Raw genomic sequence first — 22232 nt, 5'->3', positions numbered from 1 at the left:
GAAATCGGCATGTTTCTGTTTGCCGTATTTCTAAGTGAGGGAGAGTGCCCACGAACACATTTTTTTTTTACAACAAAGATCGTCGCTGGGCTTGGGGAGCAAAGCATGGAGGGAAAGTGACCCGGTTCCACATTGAAGAGCCGAGGACGGCTCTGGGACGGCTCTTTCACAGGCACACAGGCCTGTGCATCACCAAGCAAATGAGGGGAACGAAACAAACAACAACAAAGAGCCCTAGGGATGGACGCTATGCAACCCCCCCGCCACCCCACCCCTGTCCAGATTCCTGCAGAACTGGCTCCGAATGCTACCTAGGGTGGAATTTTCCTTCAGATTGAGTTGTATTTCGTCTTCGAGCTCTGAAATGATTTGAGTCATTCTCTCACTCTCCACTCTCCACTCCAAAACGTCCCTGTCTACGAGCGTTTCCAACGGGCTGGCTGGAGAGTCCTGGAAAACAAAACCCAAGAGGAATTGCGTGCTTCCAAGCGGGGCGCCGGCGATTTGAATATGCCCCACGAGGACAATGCCGGCACAGACGCGGTCATATAATTTTCTGAATGCTAGGACACACTTCCAATCTGAATAGTTCCAGGGGAAGGAGAGCAAAACTGAGCAGCGCTGGAAGAAAGCCCGCAGTCCCCTCTGGACAAAGCCCGCAGCCCATGGGGGCATTTTATTGACGGGAATAATGCAGATCATACTGTTTGTGTGCCCTCATCATTCGGGACAATTCATTCTGGGGGCCGGGGCCAGGGAGGCAGCTGGGCCCCTCCACCCACACGCCCCTCTGTGTGCGTCTGAAGGGCTGTCCGCAGGCCGGCAGTAACTAGGCAGGCTGGGGAGACCGGGGATGGGCAGCGCCAGGGGTGGCAACATGCATGGCTGCGGAGGGGGGCTTGTTGGCTTTGTGGCATTTCCCAGTGCCGGTGCTGCCGGTGTCAGGAGGAGCACGTCACCTGTCACCGTGGTGACGTTTCCAGTCTGGGAGCTGCATGGAACCCATCAGGCACGCGGATATGCACACAGTTGGGTGTGCTGCCCGGTGGAGGAGCCACCCAAAGGCAATTCATATTCCGCACAGGAACGTGGCTTTGCATGCCTGTCACACTCAGACCTCGCAGGCGGGCGGGGAATGCTATTGAAGACTTCGGTTTAAATCTCTGCGCAAACAGCGATTACCTTGTAAGAAGGTTTCAGGATACCGTGCCACAAAAGACTTTTAAAGTGATAGTTTTAGGAAGGCAAACTCATTTACAATCTTATTATGCGTGGCCTTTGTTGAAATCTGGCCACGTCCATTATGGGAGAGTCTGTCTGTTTCTTACGCAGTTGAAGCTCATGGGGACAGCTACTCTGAGCCCCCACCCCGCCCGCCCCTTGTCGGTTTCCAAGCTATTGAGGCTCCATTTCGCTGCCACACTTTTTCCACCCCCTCGAAAAAAAGTAAGATGTAATGGATTGTGCAAGCTGAGCTTTATACTTCAGTATGGCGAGGGATCAGACTGGTGCTGCTGTCTCCCACCAGGAGAGGCTGTGAGTAAGTCATGTTATTATGCAGGCTCTATGTTTCAAAAGTCTGACCGGACCCCAGTGATACTTTTGAGCTGTAAAGCCATCTTCAGAATGGACGCTACTCTTTTGATAGCGATTCCATGACTGCAAATAAGGCCGAATGAAATCTACCGGCACCCCGCCACCCTGGGAAAAACAAACCAACAAAGGTTTCCTATCGGAACACACTTCAGTGGATGGAGGATCTGGAAATAACCCCGAACATGTTTTCCTCTGTGGTCCTACTGCTTTGAAAGAAAACGAGATGGCTGAAATGGTTTGTCATACACTTTCATATCTTACACACCAAGGCAGTGATAGCTGATGAAGTCCGTTATCTCCGAGCAAATATTTACAATAATTTTATTCCATGTCATGCTAAGCTTGGCGCAAACCTTCGGGGTCTGGATTCCTCACTCCATTTTAAACGATGCAAACCCACATCATTCTGAACTAACCAGGGGACTCACAAGCCCAGAGAGTAACGAATAAACAAATATGCTTCTCCAGTTAAAGAAGAATCCCAGTCCTCAATTAGTTGTCTAGGTATTATTCAGTGTGAGACCACCCCAGAAAGTATTTATAGATTAACAAAACCAACAAGTGCCTTAATCAGCTTACGCGCTCATTTCCTGATAGTGGCAGAAGATGAGCGCTGATAGTGGATTGCATGCGCAGCACCATCACAAGCTACACAAGCTACCTGACTCAGCCAGGTGTTTGGTAGCTTTGCCAAACTGTAGAGCCCTTCGCATTGCTGTGAAGCTGGAGGTTAGGCGGCCGGCATTCCACACACTAACGAACCCGGTTGGTTGTCCGTATGGGGGCGCTCAGTGGGGCTTCCAGACTGAAACAGAGTAGGAAGAGAAAGGTCCAAACTGCAATGAGGGCACTGACAAGAACCGGGTCTTCAAGAGCTGGCCGAGCACCGATTGAGATGCTTCAACAAACTGATGCAACGCCCAGGCCAGCGGGAGGGATCCATATCTGTGCCCATTCCAAAGAAATCTAGTCCAAAGGAATGCAAGAATTATCCAGCAACAGTGTGAGCATCAGGTGCAGAGGAAATGTGGTGGAAGATGGCAGTGCACTGACTGCTGAAGAGGACAGGGAGCTGCCAGACATTCAAGCCGGGTTCAGAAGCGAAGGTAGGACAAGGGATATCATTGCACTCAGATGGGTCTTGGTGGAAAGCAGAGAACACCGAGAGATGCTTTACGATGTTTTATTGACTGGGCAGAGGCATTAGGCAACATTGCAAAGAATGGAAATTCCAGAACACTCAACTGTGCAGAATCTGTACATATACCCAGAGGCAGTTGTCCAAACACAACAGGGAGATATGTAGAGTTCAAGATCAGGAGAGGCCTATGTGGTAGTTACATGTGTTGTCAATTTGAGACTGAAGAGGGAAGGGGTGTAGTTTAGCCCATCCATCAGGTCGCAGCTTGATGACCTCATTTGGAGGTACTAAGGAGATGACTATTCATTTTGCAGGAGGCGGGACATACGCTCACTCCCTTGGGGGCACTCTACTGACATTACTGATGACGAGCCTGATGGAGCTATGCTGATGGCAGCATGGAGACCCCTGCCAGTGCTGAGATGCTTCCACCGCCACTGGATCCACAAGACTTTCAGCCCACTGGCCTGTGATCTTCCAGCATGCATCATCATTGCATGTGTTTCGTGAGTCTGAAGAGGAATTTATAGCTTGGTTTCAGACATATGGGCTAATAATTGGCTTTGTGGGCTTGATCTGGGATGTTTTCATATACAATTGCTCTTTGCTATAAAGCTCTTTCTTATACACACTTGAGTGTCTATGAATTTTGTTTCTCTAGTCTACCTGGACTGACATAGCATGCACCAGGGTCAGATCCTTTCATCCTAATTATTTAATCTGTATGCCGAGCAAGCAAACCATCCAACCAGCTGGACTACAGATGGAGAAAACCGGAGGATCCAGATTAGAGGAAAATTCAGAAACAGCCTGCCCTCTGCAAATGACACCACCTTGCTTTCTGAAAATAAGAGAACTTGTAGCACTGGCTGATGATGGTCAGTGAGGACAACCTCCCAGAGGGCTTACACTTCAACCTCCTGAAAGCCAACACACTCGCAAGCTGGGCCAGGCAGCACACTGAGGAAAGATCGATGTTCAATGACTTCGTTTCACTTGGACCCTCAATCAATGCCCATGGAAGCAGCAGCCAAGAAGTTGAACGATGTATAATATTGGGTGCATCTGCCTCAAAACACATCTTTCCAGCGCGAATAGGCAGAGATGACACACGTTCGTGACAAACGTGCACCTGACCCAACGGACCCATGGTCTTTTCCATCGCCTCGTACGCATGTCAAAGTTGGACAACGGATAGAGCTGGCTGAAGAAAAATGAATGGGAAGGATGGCGTTGGTAAAGAATAGCAAATGCACCGCGGACTTCCAGAGAAGCAAATGAGTCTGTCTTGGAGAAAGAATAGCGGCCTGCTCCTTAGAAGGGAGGATGGCTAGACTTCGCCTCACACATCGGGAGGGACCAGGCCCCGGAGAAGGACATCGTGCCCAGGAAAGCCGTGGGGCAGAGAAGAAGGGGTGGAAGGGCATGATGGCTGCAAACACTGGACCGATCCTCAGGATGGTGCAGGACCAGGCCATGCTTCCTCCTCCTGTCGTGCGTGGCACCGGCCCGAAGGCACCGCACCGCCACAACCAGCAAGAACGGTCCCAATGGATGGGTGAAGTGGGACATTTATAAATGACAGCAGCGCATACCTAAAGGACAGTTGTGTGAAAAACTCGCGGTAGGAAAGCAGCGAGCAAGGTCAACATAGTATTCACCTCAGGGGTGTTCTCCTAGCCTAGCCAGATCCACCTGCAGCTTTACTCTAGGAGGGTAGACTTTAGCTCTGTCCCCACCATCTGTCAGCTGCAGGAACTGCAAGTAATTAACTATTCAGCCTCCCACCGCAATGAGGACACTCATTAGCAAAATGAACAAAGGGTTCGTTCTGCGAGGCTCCCGGTCATCTGTCACACTCTGAGTGGCAGGTTTTGTGGTGGTGTTCTTCCTACCATCTGCCCACAGCACTAGGTTTGGCTTGCCTAGACCACGAGACGTCTTTAAAATAAACGGCATCAATCGAACAAGGTTAAGCTCTCTGGAACTAGTTAAGGTCACGTTATACTCTCAGCCACATTGTGTGTGATCCAGGGTCCATTCTGGAATTGTAAATGCATAAGACAGCCTACTCATTTCAAGTAAAATTGGACTTCAGGAGGCTCACTCAACATTAATCGCTTCTTGGTCCCTGAACTTCAGAACTGCTATTTGAGTCTTGAAAGAATCATTTCTGGGCAGCCAAGGTGCGAGGGGTTGGGGAAGGTGTACTTCAGAGCCTTGATACTCAGAAATGGGGGTCCACAGACCAGGAATCTCATCAAGACCTGCAAGCACGCTGGGAATGTAGAGTCTCAGGTCCCAGCCCAGATCCAACCTATCAGATCTGGATATTAGCAAGGATCTGGATGTTCGGATGCACAGTAAAGGCTGGGGAGGAGGGGGTGAGTGTTTTGCATGCTGTCTCCACCGTCCCCCGCTGCGGCTCTTGGCCTCTGGGCTCTGCAGCCTCCTTAGAGAGTCTATAGACGTCTCAGTGGGCTTCTGAGGCATGCCCATGTCTTGTGGCAGCCAGGGCAGAGCAGGTGCTCTCCCAGTGAGTGACAGCCAGGACAGTGACACACCGGGGTGGCACAGCCCCGCAGAGCCGCCACTCTGCAATGACAGCTCTGTTCGGAACTGTCAGCCACCAGCAGGCCTGCTCGCCCATGGTGGGTGCGTGGGCGATGGCGGCAAGGCTCGCCCATGGTGTGTCAGCAAGACAGCCAGAAAGATGAAAAGTCTATTCGGGATGACAACCCCATTTGAAATTAAAATGGACACGTGCACGTGCACACGGACCCAGACGCTGGCTTCCCCGTGTCCCCTCCGAGACCGCCGGGAACCTCACAACTGTGCGGTGCATCAGTTACGTGGCATCCATTTCCACAGAGCAAAAACGCTCTCCAGTTCGCATCGGGAGGTGAAGCTACTGAACCTTGAGTCTCTTTTCCTGATTTCCAATTTTATTACGAAGAGAAATGATTACATTAGCTGCTTGTGGGATGAGATTGAAATTTCCCTTTCCTATTAGAATCTCATCCCATTGCTTTCCAAAACGTTCCAGGGGAGATCGTCTACGTATTAACTCTAGAGCTATTTGAGGCGATTGGGCGACCAGAATAAACCAGAGCTTCCCTGGATTTGTTTATCTCAGGGGGTTGGTTGTTGATCCAGATGGTTTCCACGGTTCCTGTGGCATTTTCAAATGATCTCACCCAATTCAGGAGTGGGAACTGGCTCATTCTGATCGAACCTCCACAGCTGAGAAGTTGCATTTCCTCCTGGAGATGCGGAACTCCTGAACCCAAATCTGGTGCGCTGGAGATCTTGTTAAAATGTGATTTTCATTCAGTATATCTGGGATGGAGACGTAAGTTCTTAGCTGGGGCCCCAGCCAGACAAAACTGGTGGGAAGCCCTACTCCAGATACTTGGGGGGTCCCAGTGCCTTTGTACCACTAGAGGGCAGAGTTGTATAAGATGAAGTTTCAGCTCCGAAGCCCTTACATCATCTAGAATTTAAATGACTGAAAGTTTTAGGCAAATTTAGAGAATTGAGGCACATATTTTCCACAGGTTTATTTGACATAAGCCGCGGTTGGCTCCTGTGACATTCATGCCTGTGTTCTTGACATGCCCATTGCCCCCAATTAAGAGGAGTGACCATTGTGTTGGGAGAAACCGAATCAAAAGCACTTACTGGACTCAAGTCTTAGGGAGCTTAATAGACAGTCTGATGAGGTCACCTTGGAGACAAGTGATAGTGGAATTACCTGGACCTTCTAGATTGACCCTTGAACGGGACAAGGAGGAGTTTTAAAATAAAGATCCCTTTGAGAGATTCTTCTCCCCGAAACCCAACAAAGAGAACACCAGAGGTCACGCAGGAAGGCCCTGTCCTTCCCAATCCCTAAACAAAGGTATTCAAAGGCCAAGAAGGCCAAGCTGAAACACCTCTCTCTCTCTCTCTCTCTCTCTCTCTCTCACACACACACACACACACACACACACACACACACACACTAAGATGATCAGCCATCACCCGTCTTCCAGAGGCCCAAGCCACTAGATTAAGAAGGCAGCCTAAATACCTTAAAGCGCAGCCCCTGGAGAAACAAGCATGACCACTTGCCATCATCCAGCTCCCCGACCACTGCGCCGGCCACGAGGAAGGTTGGAGCTCACAACAACTGTGTTCATGGCAGCAAGCACCACATCAAACAGGCCATGAAGCAGCCCCATGACACCGACGTAGCCAAGGGCAACGCCTTGATGAGGTTAATGTTCGACTGGCTCCTGACCACCACGCTTTAGATGGTGCTGACAAAATCCGAATCACCTCAACTGAGTCCAGCTGCCTCATGCTGACTCTAAACGCGTTCAACACCAACCCACGAGTCACATCTCCTTCAGATAGCCGCTGCCATCACTTAGAGTTTACGCTTCCCCTGAGGAACTTGTTGGTTGATTGGTTGGTGTTGTTTCTCAAGGACTTGGCCAACCCCTCTTCTCCCATCGCACTCAGACAGGCCAGATTTAGGGGACCACACAGGGCCAACAGTTCAAGGAAAGCTTATGTCTTCGTGTGAAGAGTTCAGCGACCTGATGAGGGCGCTCTCACAGTCCACGGGTTCTTGTCCACCCCTGGAGGATGGGTGGGGTGCTGGCTACAGGATTCAACCATGTTGGGTGGGAAAGCAGAGTAAAAAGTCCCTTCCAAGTGACCACGCCATCCACGTGGGTCCCTGCACCCACAGGTCGCCGGGAGGACTCTTCCACAAGGGCGTTTTTCTCACAGTGATAGCTGGAGTGCCCACAAGGGTGCTCCTTTAAGGAATCCAAAGCAACTGCGATTCAGTACAGCAGGCACCCTGACCCATTCCTGTACTTCAGCAGGGTCATTTCCCAGTTTAAAGCGAACCAGATCCAAATTGCCTGCCGTATCCGTGCAGACCCCCTGGCTAAGGTAGGAGTCAAAAGCAAGGTTATTACAGCTTTTTAAAAAATTAACATTGTTTTCCTCATCCAATACGAGTGGTTGTAGATACAGGAAAAGGCTAAAGAAAAGTAAAGGCAAAAACTGGATGAGACACCTACGATAAGGCAATCAGAAAAATGAATATTCCATCTCATTAGACCTGTTTCTTGTTTTATGATACTTAGGACTGCACTGTTTAGAAAGCGCCCAGCTGGTTTTTATTGGGAATATTACAAATTTGAATAACTCCACAAAGCAAACACTACTTCACCTACTAGGAGGTAGGCCAGGGTCCTTAGCATAGTACTTCATCGATTCCTTCTCTTAGACACCTTGTTCTAAATAAGAATGTGGGCTTGGGACTGAGATGAACCACAGGCCCTAATGAGAGGGACATGCAACCCATGATGTTTTGTAAGAGGTAGACATATGTGTGTGTGCGTGTATAATCCCACACTTTTTCTGTGCACCTGGATGTGCTTGGCTGCACTTGCATGTGCACATATGCCCACGTGAATATGCACAAAAACATTATGTAATGTATTATAACCGGCACTATACCCCAAACCCCAAATCTACCACCACTACGTGGATTCTGACTCCCAGGGTTTCTAAGACTGTAACCCTTTACTGAAGCAGACAGCCTCATCTTTCTCCCGTGCAGCATCTGGTGGGTTTGAAACTCCAACCTTGAGGTTCACTGATCAACACCCAAGCCACACACATTCGTGACCTGTTTAATTTTCATGGTAGAACATACATCTCTACCACTTTATGTGGGATTGGGGAGTCGGGGGAACCTTGATTCCATCTTGCCATTTACTAGCTGCGTGCCCAGGAGAAGTGAGGGACTTCGTCCCCCGCCTCTGCTACTTCTGTCATACTGCGCTTTGAGAACAAGAGGAGGGCGGCTGATGACGCACCTGGCTTCTGCGCGTGGCTAGTCAGTAGAGGCTTAATCCTCCTGGCTCCTGGCGTTTCCACTAACCTCCCATCGGGCACTCAGCTTCTCGTTCGTAACATCTAGCAGTAAAAAGGCATCCTGGCTCTGGCTGTGGGGTGGGTGTGAGGCAGCATGGTGTCTGAGCTCACCGCTCCCTCGGAGGTAAAAATGGGTGCCCCCTTGGGACCAGCGCTTTAAGGAACCCTGGCACGCTCCTTTTCAGCGGGGGCTTAGGAGCTCCTTTCTGCTTTCTCTCCTTATTTTCGGTGATTCCCACCTCCCCTAGCAACACCCCCGCCCCCATGGGCCATTTGTCTAAGTAGTTAAGCGGCTTTACTCCCCCTGTACAGCGAGTCCTGGGGCCAAAACCCAAACCCAAAACCACCCTGGGAGCTTTCCTCCCAGGCATTTCTACTTGAAGGCCATTCTGCTCCGAGTCGGCTTCTGGGAGGCCTCTCACTTAGGGAGATTGTGTTCACTTTTTCAAACTATCTTGACGGCCAGAAAAGAAAAAAAAAGTCAGGGAGCTGACTATATGCTAAGGAGCCCAGGGGCACGAACACTCAACTGCAAACGGAAAGGTTGGTGGTTCGAAACCACCACTAAGGGAGAAGGAGGTGACAGGCTGCCGTGCAGAGATTCACCTCCGAGGATCTGCTGCGGGGCGATTCTCCTCTGTGCTATCTGGTCCCTAGGAGGCAGAATCAAAGATGACTTTTTTCCCAGGGGGTTATTTACATCTTCTTCTCCACTGGGAAAATCTTTTCTGCTGGCCATGGAAGGTCTGTTCTTTTGCTTCCATTATAAACCACACTAGGATGTTTGTGCCATTGTGAATGTGCCACCGAGCAGAAAAGCGTTGAGCCGGTTTCCCATGCACGGTGTGGAGACGGTGTCTACGTGCCCATTGAAATCATTCCCTCCCTTCTTTCCTTGAGCGCCTGGGAGTGAACGGATGCATTTCACCGCTTCACATTCTCCCCTCTTTACCTTGAACGTAGGAAGTTTGAGGAAACTCGTTGGATCATACTCTTCAAGTTCCCCCCTTAATTCCCTGATGATCCTTTCTTTCTCCTTCAGTTTCCGTAACAAGACGTTGATTTTGACAGCATTGGAGTCTTGCGTAGACGTCATCTCTTCGCTCACCTGGAAAAATTGCTGGGGAGAAAAAAGCCAAACAGCATTGAAAGTCAGAGAGGGAGCCAGCACTACTGGGAACCATTGCATGTTGTCTGAGCTGGTGTCTCCTAAAGTGGTGTCTTTGTAATTTGCGTACAGTTTGAAGTAAAGAACGAAAGATCTACTGACACACTACCCTCCTGTCATGTAGCATATCACTACATTCCACCAAGCATAGAGCATATCAGCCAGCCAAGCAATGATGGTAGGACGGTCCAATGGGAACTTCACATCATGATCCATGCATCACGAGCATGTATGAGTCACTGGTGAATGGCCCATTTCAATCTCCCTAAGAAAGGGAAGAGAGCAACATTGTGACGGAGTCACGGGGGAGGGAGAACGTGGAAGCGCAAGCCCCTCCGAGGTGTGGAGCGGAGCTGAGGGGAGAAGGAGGGGTCTGTCTGAAGCAGTGGAGCGCTTGCCCACTTGCAGTCATCCCTCGGAGGACCGGCCTCCCCAGCCACACAAGTCTGAGAGCTTTGCAGATGGATGCCGTGACTTACTGCCAGCCCATCAAACTCTCATTTTCAACATGCAGAACCGTGCTGATGCAACCTTTATTCGCATGATGTGTGCACGAGTTAGTCACATAGGTGAGGCAAACACACGGGAAACCATAGAGACAAGCCATGAAGGCTAATATACTCGGTATATCTCAAAGAGTTTGATTTACAAACTCAAATGGTTCTGAGGCTTGGTGAGGTAGTGCCATATGGGTTGAGCCACTAACAGTAAGTTCAGCAGTTTGAACCCACCAACCGCTCCATGGGAGAAAGATACGGCTTTCTGTTTTGGTTAAAAGAACCCACAGGGACAGTTCTACCCTGTCCTAGTGGGTCGCTATTAAATCAACTGGATGGATGGTAGGACATTTTTTAAAGAAGTTTTTTATGATCTCAGTGTTTTAGTACACACATGTACACACACACACAGAGTGCTGTCTGATCTGCTCCAACTTCTAGTGGCTCTACAGGACACAATAGGATTGTGCCATAGGGTTTTCTGGCCTGTAATGCGAGCAGAGAAGTAGGCCTTCCCTCCCTTGTAACTGCTGAATGGATTATCACAATCCTATCTGAGACCTTTGGTTACAGTTAAGTACTTAACCCTTGTGCCACCAAGGTTTTGCATATGTATATGAGGGGTACCCCCCCTCCCCAGCCCAAACCTGGAATTGTGCTTGGCAGAGCAGAGCTTTCATAGTATGCATTTCTCCCACTAGGTGAGCATCCGGCATGTGGCTCTGAGTTCGTGCACCCAGTAGTATCACCTGGGAAGGTTCTCTCTGGTCACTGTGAAATTTTTCGTAAATGCAGCTTCACTCAAAGCTTGTTTTTTGTTTTTTTGGAGCTGGCTGATTTAAGAGAACAGTGTGAAGTTGTAAAATTTTGTTTCCTTCTCAGGAAAAATGCTGCAGAAACTGTTGTGATGTTGAACACACCTTACAAGGACAGTACTATGGGAAAAACACAAGTGTATGAGTGGTTTTCTCATTTCAAAAAAGGTGAAATGTCGATGGACGACAAATCTTGTTCTGAATGTCTAATTTCTCAAACGGATGAAAATGTCGATACATTTGGAGTTTGTTCCACCAGGTCAGACTGTAGTCAAGCTTTCTATTTAGTGGTTCTGAAAAGATTGTGTAACAGTGTGCCACAAGAAAACACCTGATTTGTGGCAGACGGGGGACTGGTTTTGCCACCACGATGATGCATCTTCTCACGCAGCCGTCTCAGTGCGCCAGTTCTTGTCACAAAACAGCATGCCTCTCCTGCCCCACGCACCTGACCTTGCTCCTTGGACTTCTTTTTGTTTCCTCAAATGCAGAGGGACATGAAAGGACAGCAATGTGAAGACAGTGAAGAAATGAAGAAAAAAAGACAAGGGAGGAGGAGCTGTCAGCCATCCAAACAGATGAGTTTGAAAAATGTTTCCACGATTGAAATCACAGATTTGAAAAATGTATTAAGTGTAATAGAGAGTACTTTGAAGATGATTAGGTTGTTTTGTAAAAAAATTTAAATACATAGCTTTTCAAAAACTGTTTTTTTGGGGAAAACCCCTCATATGTAGGTCTATATGCATATGCAGATCATTGTCTATATATAGAGTACAGAGCCTTGTTGTTTATCAGTAAGCTGAAAAGAATAATATTATAATGAGGCAGACTAGAGTTAGGCTTCGTGACATAATACTGACATATCTACACCACACTGGGCAAAACATCACGATGTAAGCATGCAATCAAATTAGAAAGTGAAACTCTATGACAGTATCTACTTAATGGAATGATCTTGAAAAACAGCATTATGTAGAACTTAGCACATCAGTTCTTACCTATGTCTGCAGCTCACACTCTCTGCTGAACCCCAGACTCAGTTTCTCTCAGTGTCCGGATGTTACCCGGATGCTCGAACATCTCAAATTCAACCCATCCAAATAGAGCCCAGCATCTTCCCTGTGCCTCTTGATTAAAAGCAGCTGGAGCCAGGAACCCAATAGTCGTTTTAAGCTCCTGGCCCTCACTAACTCAACCATTCTGTTCAGCCCATCCCTAAATGCCCCCACACTGACCACTTCCTTTCTCTCTGTCGCCATCTCTGTCCTTCTCACGCTGGACTGCTTAAGAGGCAACCTGTGGCCTGCCTGTCTCTTGATTTGCCTGTTCTGTGCAGTTTTCACACTGTTCTCCACCTGGTCTTTCAAAGACACAACCCTACCCATTCCTGCAGCACCTAGTCCAACCTCCACAGCACGGTCCTTGGTGAGCTCGCACCAGCCTGCTGACCAGCAACCCCTGCCTGGCTTCTTTCCCTCCTCCACCAGGGCATGTGACTTCCCAGAAGCACAGGCTTTGGGCCCTGCTGTTTCCTGCTCAGGACAAGTTCCGACATGTAGACCCAGCAGCACAGCACAGCCTAGGTCTACATTGGTAGTTCAGAGTCTCGCACTCGTTTCTGAAATCCCCAGGCCTCAGTTCCATCATCTGGAAAATGGGACCGAGAAGAACAGTCTTCGGATGGTTGTGAGACTTTCATAAGACGATGCATGTACACAGCGTAGAACTGGGCTTACAGCACAGCCAGCTGGGGTCCCAATTACTGCCCCCACGTGTCACTCAAACCCAGGTGCCACCGGCTCTGGAAAGCCCCCTCACCCCCACCCCCGCCTTCCTCCTCAGTGCTTTCTCTCTGTCTTATAGACGCTCTCCTGGAGCCTCTTTGATCATCTCTTCATTTACTCATCTGCGCACCAATGCTCATGTTCTGTGTATTATGGGTTCCCTCTACTCACTACTACAAAGAGCTACCGATAGGACCCAAACCAAACCAAGCTCCCACCCAGATGCCTACTCACAGCGACCCTACGGGACAGGGTAGAACGGCCCCTGCGAGTTCTCTGAGCCTCTAACTGTGTACAGGAATAGAAAGCCCTGGTTTTCTCCCATGGAGTGGCTGCTGGTTTCAAACTGCTGACCTTGTGGATGGCAGCCCAACGTGTAACCACTACACCGCCAGGGCTCACTCCTGAGAGCACAGAGCCCTACGACGCAATGAGGTGATGGTCTTGGCTTTGAGGTGGTGATGCTTTGGGCACCAGGGAATGTCAAGCCATTCCCTTTGTAACAGGGTCTGAAAACACATCTTCAGACCTAATGGAAAGTCCCAGAAAGTCTGCGCACACAGTGCAGTGTGCAGACCAGCCTTCCTCGGCGGGGGAGGAAGAGCGGGGAGCCCAGCACCTCTGCGCATCTGTGTAAGGAGGGAGATGCTTCAGAAGAACTTAAAGTTTTGTGCTTCAAATTTCGTCATTTTAAACCCCAGAACATCACCACTCCTTCAAATTTGTCCTCTGCTCTCTGCTCCCATGTGTTTCACCGCTTAAATCTCAAGAAAGGACCACAGCCTGTCTCTTTTTTAAGAAAAAGTTTTAGATACAATGCTACCAAGAGACAAGAAAAGACAGATAGGAAGAAAGCAAACGCCCCAACCACTACCGCCACCATAAGGCTCATCGGCACCCAGTCCAGCCAACTCAGACCCATTCTTTTTTTTTTTTTAACATTTTATTAGGGGCTCATACAACTGTTATCCCAATCCATACACACATCAATTGTGCAAAGCGCATTTGTACATCGTTTCTCAAAACATTTTCTCTCCATTTAAACCCCCGACATTAGGTCATTTTTCCCCTCCCTCCCCGCTCCCCCCTCCCGCAACTCAGACCCATTCTTGCTGCTCACCAAACCCCGCCCCCAGCGCTGGCCCCCCTCGGGCTTCACTGATGACAGGGGCGGGGGTGCGGCTGGTCCCTTTTCTTTCTACCATTTGAGTTGCTCCCATGGTCAGGGGAAGGGAATGGAGAAAAATTAAGGAAGCAGAAACAAGATGCAATTGATCCAGTATGACCTCGAGCTGAATGGATGACACATGCATTCATTGCTGTAGGAAGGTCCCTGCTTCAAAACCCTGTTCCATGACAGAGCGAGGAAATCTATCACTGCATGTACACGTGCACACGTCTACATATCTATGTATCTTTACTGATACCCTTAGCTAGATAAGACCATCCAGCCACCGTGCTTACAGTGGCCTACATCCTTTCCAAATCGTACCCTTCACGCCAGCCCGCAGCAGACTTGACTGCCATTGTCCTCAATGAGTCGACTTGTTTTCTCATTTCTCCCTCAGTGTGACCAACCTCCTGCTCATTCTGCACCCCCGAGAATGTGGCGCTGACAAAGCTGAGCTGAAAGTTGGAAGAGGTCAAAGCAGGTGGCTAGCCTTTTTATTCCCAGGGCAAGAGGGTTTTGATTGGGCTTTCAATTGAAATTTTCCTTGGGAATTTGGAAGTGGGAAAGCATGTACAAATACTCAAAAGTGGAACATAACGCTTTGGGGGGTAATCGTATAAGGTCATTTGATCCCATTTGCAAAACCTCTGGCTTATGTTAGACAGCATGGCTGATCATGATTTCGGTTGAGAACTGGACTAGGGAGTAAAATATCAATATGGGATCCAAAGTGCCCTGGGGGTTAAATGCTATCCACGAGCCCAATTCAGAGTCTTCTGAAGCAAAGCCTACGCTGCCCCAGTGGCTTCAGTCCTCCTCGAGTGGTTGGCTCTGTGAGGAGCAGCGTCATGAAGGTGGAACAAACTGTCTCAGAAGGATAGTCCATCAGAGCCCATAGCCATCTCCTCTTCCCAGATCAGACGCATCCCTGTTTGATGCCAGGCTGGATGGTGAAGTTCAATGTGTAAAGAAAAGAAGACAAAAAGCAGGGGGAGATTTTCTCTCCCACGTACAGTGACAGCCAAGAGTGGGCTGTTCCCGTCTCCTCAGCTCTCAGTTACCTGATTTTTACGACTTTAGAAAGAGAAATTGGGCACCTATCGGCCGCCCTTCCTTAGGTTTTCTCTTCGGAGCAAGTACCACCGCTGGACAGGTTTGACGTAGCTGTAGCTCCATCAGGGGCTGCCTCTACCCTGGCAGGAAGGAGCCTGCCCCAGGTCACTGCTGCCTGGGCTTCAGTCATAGAACCGGCTGGCTACCTCCTACAGCTTTCTCAGTCAAACAGGTCTCTCCATCTGCTGTCTCCTTGAATTTATTGTTCAGCAGAATCCAGGGGGAGTAGGGGAGTTACTTATCAAGACGCATAACCCCAAACCAGACCGCGTGCTATGAAGTTCACTCCATCGCACGGCAACCACGTGCGGAGCTGAACGAACTGCTTGCCCGGGGCTTTCTCGGCTGCCATCCTAACGGGGCAGCGCACTCGGCCTTTCTCCCTCTGGTCTCTGCGTGGGTGGGAACCACCAGCCTTCGGTGACTGGAGCACGCATGCGATGTTCGTCACCCGGGAAAATACAAGGCTCATCAACACTGCAATAATACTGATCTCACGCTGTGAATCTACACCGTATTGGAAAACAACTTCGAATGCTCTGATGATTCTTTGATGTCTTGGTGATGATAAACTCCTTAATTTAACTTCCTGATATCATCTCTCGCCATTTTCTCCAAACCTCATGTCTTCTAGCCATGCTTCTTGTTACCCTGACTGTGTCACGCATCTTTTAAAAAACTGTGTGTGTGTGTGTGTGTGTGCGTGTGCGTGTGTGTGTGTGTGTGTGTGTGTGGTGTTTGTACTTTTGGTGAAAATGGAACACAGCAAAACAGATGTCCATTCAGAAATTCCCACACATATTGTTCGATGACCTTGGCTAACTTCTTCACACCGTGCCAATATTTTCATTACTTCCATAATAGTTGTGTTAGTCTGGGTAGACTAGAGAAACAAATTCATAGACACTCCTATGTGTATAAGAAAGTGCTTTCTATACAAGAGCAATTGAATATTGAGAAAACATCCCAGCCTAGGCCAGACCAAGTCCAATATTAGCCCATATGTCTGATAACAATCTATAAATTCCTCTTCAGAGTCATGAAACACATGCAATGTGTTCCTGAATGCAGGAGGATCACAGGCCAGTGGGTAGAAAGTCTTGTGGACACAATGGTGGTAGAAGCATTTCAGCACTGGCAAGGGTCTCCACGTGGCTCCCCCAGCTCAGGGCACTAGCCTAGCTCCATGTGTCTCGTCAGCTGCAATGTCTCCCAGGGAGTGAGCATGTGTCCCGCATCCAAGGAGCTATTTGTTTCCTGGGCACCTCCAAATGAGGTCATCAAGCTGCGTCCTGATGGACAGGTAAACCACCTATTCACTCTTCAGTCTCAAATCGACAACAGATTATGTAACTACCTCACTACTTGTTCCATTCCCATCAGTTCAACTCACTGCCCCCCAAACTTCTGATGCGTCTTTAGAGTAGCTGTTGCCTATTTGGTGCCATACAGTTCACGTAAAGGCAAGAACACACCACTCAAGGTAGACATTCTTAGTGACTGTCTTGCTCTCTAGTTAAAAGGTGACTCCAGAGCATAGTTTGCTTCAAGGTTTAAAGAGTAACGTTGGCAGTAATCTCGGGAATTTCTCTAGTCCCCTCTGAATTCCTTAGGAATGTGAAGTTCTGTTGCACATTTTTTCTCCTTTGCTATCAGGCTCCAACTGCTGGGTCCTTGGTCAGGACACTCAGAAATGGTAGGTGGCAGGGCTTCCATATTCCATGACTCTCCATGTCAATGGTACCCCAGGCTTTAAGTCTTAGCCATCACCTTCTGGAAGTCTTTCTTCACTAGTCTTCCAAATCCCCAGGAAGAGTAAGACCCCATCGGTGCAAGCCTCTTTATGGCTGTCATTGCAGGGACCTTCCCTGCCTCGAGCACTGGATAACTACCCGAGGGCAGGGGCTGCCTCGGCTTCTGCTGCAGTCATAGCGGAGGGTCGACAGATCAACACCCGAGTCAAAGAACGGTTAAAGGCCTCCACGTTACACATCGCCAGCTTTCTAGAAAGTTTCCACTAGCAACTTACAGTTCATCCCGATTCCCAGGGTGTAGGCCCAGTTCTCTGTGCCTTTCTTAGATATATTCAGCCTTTGCTCAACGTATGACCTGCTAGGCTTTCTGCTCAGAGCAAAGTACCAGTGTGACTATGGACCCAATCTCCCCCCCCCCCACCTCCGGGAACAAAAGCCCTAGTGGGAAAGAATGATACCTAAATCGATCACTGTGATACGATACAAAATAGCAAATCCTACAGTGCGTGCCAACTATCCAGGATAGCAGCTCAGGATTACTAGGGAGTAAAGTTTAGCCAAGAAGCAAGGAGGGTGGTGAGGGCCTTTTGTTCCAGGTTAAGGGGCCTCCTTGGCATCATGCAAGTGTGGGGAAGAGACTAAAGGGTTTCTAAACTGAGGCAGAATCTGATTGGCAATTTGGCAGATGATGGGCATAAAAGAACAAAGTAGGGCAAGAGGTGACGGCTGTCGGTCCCCAAGAGATGCTGATTGCCCTCCTGAACTAGTCCCAGGGCACACTGAAGAAAAGAAGCTGTAAGGAATGACTGGGAATACAATGGGGCGTGTCAGTTAACGAACGCACCATAACTGTCATCGCAAACCTGGCAGCTTAAAAAACAACATGCACTGATTAACCCCCTTTCTGTGGGATGGAGTCTGGGCACATCCTAACCGGATCTTCTGATTAGGGTCCCAAGAGGCAGCAATCAAAGTGTCAATCAGGGCTGTGGCCTCCCTTGAGGCTCCAGACTTGAATGGGCAAGGATCTTGGTCCAAGCTGACTTAGCTGTTGCAAGAATCCTATCAGCCTCAAAGCTGCAGAACTGGGGGCTTTAGTTTCTTGCTGACGGTCAACCGGGGGTTTCCTTCAGCTCTTCTTGGCCACCTGCCGTCCTTCTCCAGGCGGGGGTTCCCTAACGCAGCCACTCCCTCACGCCCTCCAAGCCAGTAAGGGCGAGAGACACTCTCGCAAGATGGGCCATTCAGTCTCACACAGTGCCCCATATAATCCCAGCATCCCATTTCATTGTCCACATTTGATTCAGTCGATTAGAAACCCGTCACAGGCCCCGCTATCTCAGGAGACAAGAGGAGGGTACCACATAAAGTGTGGACTCCAGGAAGCAGGAATCAAGGTGCCTCCTTTGTGAACCCACCTGGGGTCCCTGCCAGCTGGCTTCAGGGATAACGGGGCCACCAACTGGGGCTGGGAGAAAGGTCAACTTGAAGGAGAAGGTCAATGAGGCGACTTATTTTGAACCTGTTTTTCTCACACAGTTGGGTTTCTTGCAGTCTCCTCCAAGCGGTTTGCTTTCTTACCCTCTTTTCTGGCCCTGGTGGCCCTGTGGGGAAAGCATTGGACCGCTGGCCCAAAGGTTGGCCGTTCAAACCCATCAGCCACTTCATGAGAGAAAGGCAAGGCAGGTGCTCCTGCAAAGATGACAGTCGCCGTGAATCAGAATGGACTCATTAGCTATGGGTTTGGTTTGGTTTTTCAATCTGAAGTCCCATTCGGTGCAGGAGAATCGTCATGTGGGAGAATAGTCTTGAAAGTCCAGGGACTGCCTACGGGACAAACCAATCTGTCTTGGAAGAAGTATGACCAGAGTGCTCCTCAGGGGCAAGGATGACCAGACTTTGTCTCACTTACTTCGGACATGTCAGGAGGGACCAGTCTCTGGAGGACACCATGCTCGGTCGAGTAGAGGGACGGTGACAGAGAGGAAGGGCCTTAACAAGACGGATTGATCCAGTGGCTGTAACAAAGGGGGGCATAGGGACAATTGTGGGGGCGGTGCAGGACTGGGCAGCATTGCCTTCTGTGGTTCTAACATAGGGTCACTAAGGCATGGGATGGATTCAATGGCGCCTAACAATAGCAACAGAAGTGGAAGTGCTTTCCAACCCCAATACATGCCCCATGACACAGGTGTCCTGAGTCAGAGCACAGAAAATGAGAAATCCTGTCTCAATGCAAAAATATTTCGTTTTTAAAAATTGTCTCACACTGCTGTTTTTTAGGCTTAAAAAAAAAAAGCAATCTGAAATGCAAACCATTTCCCACCCAGGCAGTAGCTGCAGCACTGAGGTGTGGAAGGCCGTGCGGTAGCGTTTACTTCTTAAGTCCCCACGAGGAGGGGGCAAAGTGTCCACCAGCAAAGCAAGGCTTCCACGTGGAGAGAAATCATCTGCCAGGATCAGAGGCCTCTTAACACATCCATGGGGACCATGACAGCCTTGATGCCGAGCCAGGTGAACCTGCCTTCCGTCTCCCTCTGTGCTTGCAGGGAGGCATGAAGGAAGCAACCGGAAACCCTCCTCTAGAAATGATCTCCACCACCTGTCTTCAAGGTAATGGTCGCTGCTCTGCCAAGGAGTCCCCCGGGGGCACCGTTAGGCCTCAGACTGCTGGCCCCAAGGTTGGCAGTTCTCACCCCTTCAGAGGGGCTCAGGAAAGCTTCCTAAAAAGGCTGGCCTTGAAACCCCTGCAGAAGCGGTTCTCAACCTGTGGGTTGCGACTCCTTTGGGGGTTCAAATGACCCTTTCACAGGGGCCACCTAAGATCATCGGAAAACACGTATTTCCGATGGTCTTAGGAACGGAGACCCCACAGCTCTCTCTGTCTCCAGATGGGTCCGCCCACATGCAGATACGCCCACATACCAGTACCCAGCATGAAGACTGTCACCCATGCTACACCATGCTTCAAGACAACATTTCATTTCTTTGTCATTAGAAATAAATATTTCACAATATAGAATGACATATTGTTTGTATTATGCTTTAATGATGTTCAATTTGTAACAATGAAAATATATCCTGCCTATCAGATATTTACATGACGATTCATAGCCATAGCAAAATGACAGGGATGAAGTAGCAATGAAAATAATTTTATGGTTGGGGGTCACCACCACAAGAGGACCTGTATGAAAGGGTCGCGGCATGAGGAAGGTGGAGAACCACTGCCCTAGAGAGTGCAGGGGATCGTTGCCACGTGTCCAAATCTACTTCACAGGTCAAGGGCAACCATCCCAGCACACAACACCAGAATGCTCAAAAAGATAATGAATGATCCACCAAGAAATGACCTCACAGCGAACCCCCTGAGAGCAGACCCCCACGGGACCGCCTTCTTGATCTGGGGCTCACGGGTGCATTCTGGCCACTTTCCCAGCAGGAAACGGCTGTGTTCTCCTTCTCCGACGCTCGTCCGCCTTAGGTCGCTCCGTATGCAGGATTTGCTGTCTTTACTGATGATGTCATGGGGTAATAGTTGCCATTGGCTTATGAACTAGAGGAAGCGCTGGTGGCACAGTGGGTTAAGCATTGTGCTGCCCATGAGTGGTTCAAACCCACCGGGCACGGACCGAGGGAGCTGCCTGCTCACCAGTATGTAGTCAGGGAAGCCCTCAGTAGCACCTGGACGCTGTCCTGCAGGGTCGGTGTGAGTCAGAATCGACTGATGGCAGTGCGTTCTTCAGTTGACTAACCACACTGCACATCCTCCTTGAATGGGGCATCAGGAAGCATTTCCTCGGAAGGTAGCAAACTGGACAAAAATGTTCTCCGAGTCAATGATGGCGGAACTGGTATCTGTTTTTTTGATGATATTGCTTCGATTTTCTGAATGACAGCTTGCTGTTTTGCAAGCAACACGTATATACATTTTTAACTCAAGGACAAATAATTAAGATTCAGGATTCAGTCAAGTTTAAATTTCCAAATGGTTTCAGATGATCAGAAGGACCTTCCAGTTATACAGTTTTGATCATCTATTTCCCGGACAGGAACTCCCTGTGCATGCTGTGAGGTGGCAGTCATGGGCTACATGAGCAGTCACATTCAGTAAGTGCCCCCTCCTCCCACTCAGCACGTGAGTAACAACAGGGCTAGGAAAGTCATCTCTCATTGACTGTGGGCATTTTCAGAGCGTTTTATAGAGCTTGATTTGAATTTTACAAAAAGCTCCACAAAAACAAAACAAACAAATTTATTCTGCAAGTTTATTCCTTGAAGCAGCTATTAACAGCTTCGGACATGTTCGCTAAGAAGGAACTCGCAGTTCTGAGCCATGCTTTAGAAAGACGTTTCCAGCCATCGGTGTAGGGTGTATTCCTGTCCCATCATTGGTAATAACGGCACTTGTTGCTGCAGGCACTTTAAATCCTTCTGCCGCAAACGTCAAGACTGCTGTGAAAGGGTTCCTTTCAGGGACACGTGAGTCCTTTGCCAGGGCAGCCGTGGGGCTGACGTCGGCATGGTGTTAAAGGGCACCTTCGACATGGTGATTCAACCTGGAGAGAGGCCTCAGCCCACTCCCACGGGGCCCATCTTCTGCACTGGCTCTGACAGTGTGTTGGGTCTACTCCTCTCCCTAAGGCTTCCAGTGGTGAGTTCCTCCAAAGAGGACAGCCTGCTCCCTCTTCCTGGTCTGTTCTTAGTCCGGAAGCTCTGCTGGAACTTGTTCACTTTTTAAAAAATTAAATATAATCATTTTATTAGGGGCTCATACAACTCATCACAATCTGTACATACGTCATCTGTGTCCAGCACATTAGTACATATGTTGACTTCATCATTCTTATGACACCCGCTTTCCACTTGAGCCCCTGGTGTCAGCTCATTTCCCCCGCTCCCCCCTCCCCCCTGATAATTTATAATTTATTATTATTTTATCATATCTTATCCCATCCCATGTCTCCCTCACCCACTTCTCCGCTGTCCGTCCCCCAGGGAGGAGGCCACATGTAGACCTTGTCATCTGTTCCCCCTTTCTCCCTCTCCTTCCCTCTACCCTCCTGTCATCGCCACTCTCTCCACTGATCCTGGGGGGTTCATCTGTCCTGGGTTCACTGTATTTCCAGTTCCTATCTGTGCCAATGCACCTCCTCCATCTCCAGCCGGATATGTTACTACACTGCACTCTGATTTGCTCCTCACCTCCCCGAAGCCCTTATGCAAGGGGATGTCTAATTTCCACCGGAT

General features: G+C 49.2%; 1 protein-coding gene across 1 annotated transcript in view; it reads right to left on the bottom strand.

Moving 5' to 3' along the window:
- Positions 1-22232, bottom strand: part of CUNH10orf67 (chromosome unknown C10orf67 homolog) — an 82434-nt gene that overhangs the window by 36197 nt on the left and 24005 nt on the right. The window contains exons 5-6 of the mRNA XM_045300225.1: positions 9630-9797; positions 312-450 (exon numbers count right to left, since the gene is read on the bottom strand). Of these exons, the coding sequence (XP_045156160.1) occupies positions 312-450; positions 9630-9797 (307 nt within the window). The remainder of the gene's footprint in view (positions 1-311; positions 451-9629; positions 9798-22232) is intronic.

Source organism: Echinops telfairi, unplaced genomic scaffold (genome assembly GCF_000313985.2).
Source record: "Echinops telfairi isolate 266 unplaced genomic scaffold, ASM31398v2 ScPeMD7_7461;HRSCAF=8499, whole genome shotgun sequence".
NCBI lineage: Eukaryota > Metazoa > Chordata > Mammalia > Afrosoricida > Tenrecidae > Echinops > Echinops telfairi.
This window is presented reverse-complemented; position numbering and strand designations above follow the sequence as displayed.